Source organism: Engraulis encrasicolus, chromosome 15 (assembly GCF_034702125.1).
Source record: "Engraulis encrasicolus isolate BLACKSEA-1 chromosome 15, IST_EnEncr_1.0, whole genome shotgun sequence".
In the NCBI taxonomy this organism is placed as follows: Eukaryota; Metazoa; Chordata; class Actinopteri; order Clupeiformes; family Engraulidae; genus Engraulis; species Engraulis encrasicolus.
In genome coordinates, this window is record NC_085871.1 from 24,324,253 (window position 1) to 24,334,252 (window position 10,000).

The window sequence follows — 10,000 nt, forward strand, 5'->3', positions numbered from 1 at the left end:
GCATTACGCGCTGAATTGACACATGTCGCATGGCGCGTCTGGAAACACCAGCCATGGATCACCAGCAAAGTGAATCTGGTGCAAATCGTAATATAAAGACATAATCCAATTAGAAACATTTCTATTTCTCCCTGCTGACCATCACTCTGTCAACTTTCTGAGAGAGAGAGAGAGAGAGAGAGAGAGAGAGAGAGAGAGAGAGAGAGAGAGAGAGAGATTCCCTGCGCAAAATTAAGACTTCAAAAAATAAATCTTAAAAAATTGCCGTTTCACTCGCCGTTTCTTCCCCACAAGAGGAGAGTGGCGCGGTGTAGCGTTTATCAGTTCAGACAGTAGCCTATTTTAGGCTATATGAAGAGTAGGCTAGGGGATATTTTCGGATCAATAACTAAGGAAGCGCATGGAAAGTTTCCCATGGGAGGAGAACAGGAGACGACGTGCCTTTGATGAAATTAATGGCGAGACGAGGCATTTAGAATTTCAGCAAGATGCGCAGGGTATTTTTTTTTAATCTATTGAGATCTGTAAATTTGTAGGAATCATCATGCCAACTACAGCATAATCTAGTGGGCGAGAAGTCAGACGCGCCTATATCGGACGTGTAGAACATTGGGGCGACTGACTTGACAACCAAATGCGATAGAATTAACGACTGGCTCTTGACTTGACAACCGAATGCGATAGAACTAACAACGGTGTCTTGGCCATAGCAACCTTACATTTAGAATTAGTAACAGCAGTTCGCCAGAAAGTTATGAAAAGAAGCTTCTTGTGGCGGAAGGAAGTAGTTCTACAGAAAAACTTTGTTTTAGCCATTAAAGCATCGAAATAATGCCTAAAATTACTTTCAGACAGTGTGGCAGCCGTGGTATCAGCGGGATAATTGACTTCACGGTGTGCGTATAACAGGAAAAATAATGCTCCGCTTCGCGTCGTGGCCGCATCACCACCTAGGGGTGCTTTATTTTTCCTGTTATACACACACCGTGTCGTCAATTATCCCTTACTTAAAATTTAGCAAAAAACTTGAGTTCTCATTATGATGTCATAAGGAATTAGCTATATTTTTTAACACAGACTTCTATGGGAGCTGTAGAGTGTTCGAGTAAAATTCTAGAAGAGCTCAGGGAAAATCCTTACTCCTCAAAGGGTTAACACGTTACAGGAAGGGCAGGAGAACAGAATTCATTACAGTGCACCCAGTACAGTCCCCTTTCTTATACATACAATGTAATGTAAAGGTGAAGGCATAATAATACCCACAACAACAACCATAACCATAACCACAACCACAACCACAACCACAACAACAACCACAACCACAACCACAACAACAACCAAAACCACAACCACAACAACAACAACAACAACAATAGCCGAAACAGCAGGGGGTATTCCATGAACACAGTGAGGGCCAAAACATACCAAGGCGGAACGGAACCGGCACGGGACGAACGCGGTCTTTCTGCTTAGTTTCGACCGGCGTGTTTTTCTCTGCCTTTCACACTGACAGCGTCGGCGTGCGCGGCCAGTCCTGTTCAAAACCCTCCCCACAGCTAAAGCTAGCATGCTACTTTGCCATTCATTTGAATGAGACCCCTTAAGTGATAAACCTGCCTATGTTAAGCTATGGAAGCTGCAAACCTACTAAAATATGCCCCACTGGTGTCAATTAGTTAAGAAAATGAGGCCTCCGGGCTCTTCTATTAGATGATTTGCCATGATCTCAAAGTAAAGTTAAACTGGACCCCGTTTCTCAAAAGCATAGTTGCTAACCAGTTATCAACTTACTAGGTCTCCAATGGGGGATTAGTTAGCAACGACGCTTTCGAGAAATGCACCCCTGGTTTACTACTAAGCCATCTTTTACACTGAGCACTTGTTTGCACATCGATGACATTGCTTCTCTACTCTTGTGTTTCCATTGCTCATCATTCGCTCACTGTTACCTATTTTTTGGCGAATAATTTACCCCTGTCACCTCATTGCTCTATTGCTTTGGAACAACGGAACAACGGAACAACCCCCGCCCCAGATTTCTTACCCCATGGGCAGAGCAGGTGCGTCCGTTGGGGCCGTTGGGGCAGGCGGTGATGTTGAGCGAGGCGATGGGAACGCAGCGGCGTTCCAGGCACATCATGGACGGCCCGCACGGGCTGCCCTCGTCCACGTAGCCCAGGTCAGTGTCATCGTCCATCACCACGTGGCCACCGCTGAGGAGGGAGTGGGAGAGGGGGAAGGGACACGGAGGGGGGTGGCAGAGAAACGTACAGAGAGTGATGGACAGAGGGAGGGAGTAGAGGAAGAGAGAGAGAGAGAGAGAGAGAGAGACAGAGAGAGAGAGAGAGAGAGAGAGAGACAGAGAGAGAGAGAGGGAGGGAGTAGGGGCAGAGGGAATGAGAGAGTGGGATGGCAGAGAAAGTGCAGAGAGTGATGGAGAGAGAGAGAGAGAGAGAGAGAGAGAGAGAGAGAGAGAGAGAGAGAGAGAGAGAGAGAGAGAGAGATGGATAGAGTAGGGGCAGAGGGACACGGAGGGGGATGGCAGAGGAAGTACAGAGAGTGATCGAGAAGGAGAGAGTGAACAAGAGAGAGAGAGATGGAAAAATTGAGCAGGAAAAAAGAGAGGATGATTCAGGGACACGGAGGGGGATGGCAGAGAATAGGGTACAGAGAGGGATGGAGAGAGGGAGAGGGAGAGACAGAGAGAGAGAGAGACGGTGGGAGTAGGAGCAGAGGGACAAGGAGAGGGATGGCAGACAAAGTGCAGAGAGTGATGGAGAGAGAGACAGAGAGAGAGGGAGAGAGAGACAGGCAGAAAGACAGACACAGAGAGAGAGAGAGATGGAAAAGGTGAGGGGGAGAAAAGAGAGTATGATTCAACGACAGAACGGAGGGATAGGAAGATAAGGCGAGAGCGACAGACAGACAGAGAGAGAGAGAGAGAGAGAGAGAGAGAGAGAGGGGGGGGGGGAGTAGGGGTAGAGGGAATGAGAGAGAGAGAGATACAGCGAAAGGTACTTCTCTTTTTTCCTCATAGATTCATCAGGGTGAAAGCTCTCTGTGCTTCCATTTACCATGACACTACTGCCCTCCATCTTTTTATGGGCTGCTTTTATGACAACGTACATTAAGAGAAACATCCTGAATTTGAAGCAGAAAGATAATTGCATACAGTAACTAAAAGTGCCTGTGCAGTAGGGCAGCACAATATATCGAAAATGTATCGAAATCGCGATATCAAGAGTGGCGATATACGTACCACGAAAATGACTTAATTATCGTGTACATGTAAAACATTTCTGTGCAGTCCAATCACTTGCTGAATGTCAACAAATGCGCAAGATGTACCGCTATGACCAAAGCCATGCCCCCAAAACAGGCCGACAAATTAGTGACAAGAAAAACATTCATCAATATTTCTTAATATCGTTTAAATATCGTTATCGAGGTATTGCATGCTCTTATTGCGTATCAACTTTTTCCCCTGATGTCGTGCAGCCCTACTGTGCAGCTGACACCACATGTTTTACTGCATGCTATAAATACAACCTGCGTGAAGCTGCCACCCCCCGTCCCCCAGACCCAAAATGCTGAAATAACAAACAACATTTTTTACAGCACTATCTGGCACAAACATAGCACATACAATCTGCAGTGTTACTTCAGCATTTAGGGTCTGAGGGGGGGGCAGCTTCACACAGGTGTAAAAACATAGCTACTGTACACATGATGTGACATAGAATACTGTTGATCTTACAGTACACACACACACACACACACACACACACACACACACACACACACACACACACACACACACACACACACACACACACACACACACACACACACACACACACACACGTACACACACACACACACACGCACGCACGCACGCACACACACACACGCACGCATGCACGCAGAGACACACAGAGCCTTTGGGGCCACCTTTACCCTGGACCTCTCCTAAACAAGTAAGTGTGCGTGGGTGTACTGTACTGTATGTGGACGCCGGGTGTATGACCGTGGGTTGTGTGAGTGGGTGGATTGTGTGCAGTTGTCTCTCTCTCTCTCTCTCTCTCTCTCTCTCTCTCTCTCTCTCTTTCTCTGTCTCTCTCTCATACCTGCAGTCCACGAGTCTGCCCTGGTGGTTGAAGGTGGTGGGCGTAACGTCTCCTGCCAGGGTTCCGATGCGTGGGTTCCTCCCGATGTTGGAACACAGCAGATAGCCACAGAACACATCACTGCAGAGAGAGGGAGAGATAATGGAAATAGACACATAGTACATTTCAGAATCTTAAACTTACACTCAGAGCTTTAAATAAGTCACGGCTCTGGTCCATCCTTCTCTCTAAGTCAAGGATGTAAAACTAAGGCCCGGGGGCCAAATCTGACCCAAGGAGTCATTTTAATTTGGCCTGAGAGATCATTTCAAATGTTTATTACAGGTAGCCCACATACACCATAAATGTGAAACTTGACATACACCATGAAATTTCGTGCATCACAGGAATGCGTATGAGTGGACCCAGACCTGAGAAACATCTCAAACTCAAATGCAACGGAATATGTGCAGGCACATTTGAGCTATGATGGGAATGTGTTTGAAATACGTGTGTACAGTATGTGGGTAATGTACATAGACCCACAGCCAATTTCACAATCTTAAACTTACACTCAGAGCTTTGAATTAAACCAATGACTAATATTATACTGTATGTACAGAGGTCAGTGAATTTAACACTCTTCTAGTCCATCCTACTCTCTACCGTAAGTGTTGCCATGTTGTTACACATACACTATGTTTGGAGGGTTGACAGTGGAACCTCTAAAGGATTCTACAAAAGATTCCTCAGTTCTATGTTTGAAAGGCTAAAGAATCCCCTGACTAGGGCTGCGCAATATTAGAAAAATATGCAATACACGATAACATGACTGTATACCACAATATCAATATTACTCGCGATATTTACTATATGCATATATTTTCCCCTCTCTACTTGCCATTCTACAAGTGAGAGCAATGTTTTATTTCCAACATTATTTTTGTATTTGGAAAAAACATGGCTAATATACAGCATCAGTTTAAAATTTCAACATTTATAATACATTTTTTTATCCTTTTCACCAAATTTGTGACTTTTTGCGATACGTTCACAACTTTTGCGATACGTGTATTGCAAGCCGTGATATCGCGATAACGATACGTTTTCGATATATTGTGCAGCCCTACCCCTGACACACGGAACTGCAGCAGATGGCAAATGGCTGCCTTGTTTTGTTTGTATACTTGTGCTAGCTCAGCAAGCACGCCTATTGTTTGCCACCAAGAAGAACAATACTGTAAGTGTTTGTATGGTACTGCATGAGGATTTGAGAGTGTGTGCATCTGTGCAGGTATGCAGGTGTGTGCGCGCGTTTGTGTGTGTGTGCGTGTGTGTGTGTGTGTGTGTGTGTGTGTGTGTGTGTGTGTGTGTGTGTGTGTGTGTGTGTGAGTGTGTGTGTGTGTGTGTGTGCGCGCCTGTGCATATGCATGCCTGCATGTGTGTGTGAGTGTGTGTGTGTGTGTATATATAGTAAATAAAGGAGGCTGACTGTTTGCTGCAGGACAGCCACTTCTCTCCGTCGGGGCCACAGTTGCCCTTCTCTGTCCCCTCAGTGTTCAGCTTCTCGTAGCAGTACTTCTCTGAGCCACTGGCCTCTGACAGAACAAGAGACAGGTGGAGAAAGAGTTAGAAAGAAAAAAGGAAAGAGACATACAGAAAAGTCAGGTAGAGGAGTTAGGCTAAGTTTCAGTAAGTTACTGTATTAGTCAGTTTCAACCCGTTAAGACACACCGTTATAAATTTGCTGTTCTCCGAGCCACTGACCATTGACAGAACAAGAGGTGGGTTAAGAAAGAGTGAGAAAGACATACTGAAAAGTCAGGTTGAGGTGTCAGACTAAGTTTCAGTAAGTTACTGTATTAGTCTCAACACGTTAAGACACGGCGCTATACATTTGATGTTACCAGAATGACAGTGATTAAGTCGTAGAACATTACTAAAGGCTGTGTGTTATGTAAGGGTTAACGTTCGGCGAGAAGGTCGCTACCGTGGAATAGCAGCACGACAGAGAGAATCTTTAGACCCCGACGCGGAGCGGAGGGGTCTTGTTCTCTCTGAAGTGCTGCTATTCCACAAAGCGACCGACTCGCCGAAAGTTAACCCGCTTATTATATGGATATAGCCTACTTAAATGATTCACACATGGCGGGGACATTTCTTTAGACCTATTTAATGTTAAGATTGTTGCTGCGCAAAACAAAACAGTACCGTTGTGGAACACCGCTAGGCAACAGCTAGGTAGCCAGGACAACAGGTGTTGTCTATCACAGCAGCTGATTAGAGTGACAAAAGACCGGACCCCCTGCGGAGTGATATGAAACATTCGCTTTAGCCACTGACTTGTATACAAGCCAGTGGCTTTAGCAGTTAACGTCTTGTTGCCATTGACAGCGGTAGCCAGGACAACGGGTGCTGTCTATCACAGCAGCTGATTAGAGTCTTGTTGAAAAGTCGCTTTAGCAGTGAAAAGCCTTGTTGCCATTGACAGCGGTCTGTTATAGACCAACCCGTCCGTTATCGAAAAATAACAGACGTCCGAACGTTGGGGAGCCCCGTTGAAATGAATGGAGCATTCGACAGATGACGTCACAACCATATAATAAGACATAATAGTGTAGTACTATGGTTACCTACAGTTAACTTTTATTTTCTTCTTTTTTATTTCGATAGGACAGTATTAGAGGCGACAGGAAGTGAGTGGGAGAGAGAGATGTGGGAGGATCGGCAAATGACTCTGGCCGGATTCGAACCCTGGTCGCCAGCGCAGCAACCCAGTGCCCCAGCGCTAGGCCACAGCAGGGCTGTAGTTACACTTTTCAATGACTATTACAGCATTCCACTGGTGGAACTACACCTACACCTACACCTGTTATGAGGTTACGTATACTAAAAAATGAGCAAAATTGAATAAACAAAGGGAAACCTCTAATGGCTACCACTCATGCATTATAAATGAAGACTTTACTTGCAAAACAGTGTATCCACCATTTTTGACTTTTGCTTCTTTTTTAACTTTTTTTGTGTGGTCTTTTTCAATTTTATTTGATAGGACAGTGTGAGAGGTGGACAGGAAGCGAATTGGAAGAGAGACGGGGAGGGGTCGGCAAAAGACCCAGGCCGGGAATCGGACCCGGGTCAGCCGCATGGCAGGCTAGTGCTCTACCGCTTGGCCACGTCAGGGATGACTTTTGCTTTATATTATTGAAAATGACTGTTCAGAGGTCCTATCACCTATGTGTGAAGTCTTGCCATTCCAATATTTTGAGAAGGTACTTTTTCAACCTATATAAAATGCTTTTTGTAATGCAATGCAATGGAATGCCCAATACAAAAAAGTCAATGTCCCAACATTCTACAAAATGGAGATAAACCGTTTTGCAAATAAACTCAAAATACAGACATGGCCTTCACTTATTCTGGTGCCCAAGGAGCTGTTTGGGGTTAGGTTGTCTTCTCAAGGGAACCTCATCTGTGGCTGTGGTTGTTATAGAGACCACATCAGTTACCGTACTGTGTACCACTGCGTACGCCACGCCACACCACACCACACCACATCCCAGCCAGACAAGTCAGAGAAGACCACATCGAATAGTGTGGTCTGGCTTGGCCACACGGGAGAAGGCAATCACAACAATTCAAGAGGGCATCTCTCAAAAGGCCTAGACCTGGGATAGAATAGCACTACAATCTTTTTTTTTTGCCTCAAAGAAATACGCTTGACCTTGGCCATGGCTCAAACAGCTACGAGATTCTACTGTTACCCAGGTTAGATTCTGGCCCGAGGTAATTTCCCAACCCTAGAAGGATCAGGAAACGCGCTCAACACCTTGTAGTGTAATGCTTTACACTGGGTGCATAACTTCGTCAAAGAATTAACTAAAATCTCAAAAATACATGAATGAAGAAGCACTCATCAGATTTCTTTTTGCTTTTTTTATCGCCTCACAAATGTTTCGGGCTTGCACCCTTCTTCAGTGTAAAATGGCGATAATCTGATGAGTGCTTCTTTATTCTTTATTTCTTTATTCATTTATTTTTTGAAATTTCCCAACCCTCCCACCTCTCCCTCTTCAAACAATTTTCTATTCACCTCCTCCAATGTCCTGTCATTATAAAAATCACAAAAAAAAAAAAACTGGTACTACACTGTTACACCATCATAGCCCTGTTGTGATTGTGTTAGAACTGTCCATAGGCCTAATTGTTCAAAATATATATGTTACATATTACATTACATTTAGTAAATGTGTGTCACTTACTGGAGCCCCAGATGTACTTGCACTGGTTCTCTCGGCTCTTGCACTCCCCACTGTAGCAACGACCCTGAGAGAAGAGCAACCCAAATCAACGTTACAGTAATACAGTACGGTGCATCAAATTACAATAATTCACTTACACAATTATTTGACTATTTCTTAGTCCTCAATGTGTGTAATCAATGGGTTTTAATCCAGGAGATAATTGTTGTCAATCCTATGTTTTTTTTGTTTATTTTTCCTTGCAAGTGCACAGTAAAGGATTGGCCATAGGCCTAAGCATCATTACGCAAGTGCTAGCATCTTGGATTGCAATGTAACGGAATATACTGCAGTAATACTGTATACCAAACAATACACAGATACAAAAAGTTGTGGTATTTCTTTAAAAATAGTTAAAACTCACCTGGTTTAGTTGGCAGGAGTAACCATCCTGCTTATGGAGGTTTGGGGGACACTGGTCGAGGGCACATAACAGGAGAATATTTTAAAATAAATATATATATTTCATAATAAGTAATAACATGAACTTTTACACTGTCATTGGCCAGGACACTGCCTTGACCAGGAGTCCCTGGCAGAAGACACTCTTAGTCTCAATGGGACAATCCTGCATAAATAAAGTGTAAATGAAAATGAAGATGTACAGAAATAGAGACTGAGACAGAGAAAAGGGAGCGAACGATAGTGATAGAAAGAAAGACAGAAACAGATAATGATAGAAAGAGAGAGACATGAAGAACGAGAAAGAGAGTGATTACTGTAGATAGGCGACAGAGAGAAATCTACATGGAGACATACTCTGAAAGACAGAGAGCAAGAGAGTGAGCGATAAAGAGAGGGAGCTAGAGAGAGAGAGAAAGAAAGGGAGTGAAAGAGTGCTGAAATGAAAGAAAGAGAGACAGACCTGTCCTGAGTCTCCTGAGCATGTTTCGGAGATGTCGCAGTCGTTCACGGCGTAGCGACAGCTGTACCCTCGTGGGTAAAACTGCAGAGTTGAATACAATACAGTAAATATACAGTACATTGAAAGCAAACATAATTTAAACATGAGGTGTAATAATTGTATTACATTACATTTACATACATTTATATTACATAAATCAATGTATTAATATTGCGTAATTACTGAATGTCATGTAAAAATGAGTCCAGGACTCTTTCATAAAATTCCAAAGGTGCATAGAATATATAAACATAAAGCAATGGTAGAGTTAAAAAAGAAAACTAAAAGATATATAAAGATAAAGAAAGGTAAAAGATATAGTATAAAGATTAAGAAAGGTGAAAGTTATGATATTAAGATAAAGAAAGGTAAAATATGTGGTATAAAGATTAAGAAAGCTTAAAGATAAAGAAAGGAAAAGATGAGGGTGAACATGAAGATCCCAGACAGGTGACTCATATATACAATAGTAGGCCTATACTATCTTACTCGTATACATATACTCATATAGGGCATATATATACACACACACATGTACAAATGAGTCACGAAGAAAGGTAAAAGGTGAAGAAAGGTAAAAGGTGAAGACGAAGGGGAAGAAAGGTAAAAGGTGAAGACGAAGGTGAAGAAAGGTAAAAGGTGAAGACGAAGGGGAAGAAAGGTAAAAGGTGAAGAGGAAGGTGAAGAAA

At 43.5% G+C, this 10,000-nt stretch overlaps 1 protein-coding gene across 1 annotated transcript in view; it reads right to left on the reverse strand.

Moving 5' to 3' along the window:
• The window catches only part of adam23a (ADAM metallopeptidase domain 23a), a 45,925-nt gene that overhangs the window by 12,152 nt on the left and 23,773 nt on the right, over positions 1 to 10,000 (reverse strand). The window contains exons 18-23 of the mRNA XM_063217952.1: positions 9,273 to 9,353; positions 8,772 to 8,822; positions 8,369 to 8,432; positions 5,599 to 5,704; positions 4,128 to 4,247; positions 2,045 to 2,213 (exon numbers count right to left, since the gene is read on the reverse strand). Coding sequence (XP_063074022.1) covers positions 2,045 to 2,213; positions 4,128 to 4,247; positions 5,599 to 5,704; positions 8,369 to 8,432; positions 8,772 to 8,822; positions 9,273 to 9,353 — 591 coding nt within the window. The remainder of the gene's footprint in view (positions 1 to 2,044; positions 2,214 to 4,127; positions 4,248 to 5,598; positions 5,705 to 8,368; positions 8,433 to 8,771; positions 8,823 to 9,272; positions 9,354 to 10,000) is intronic.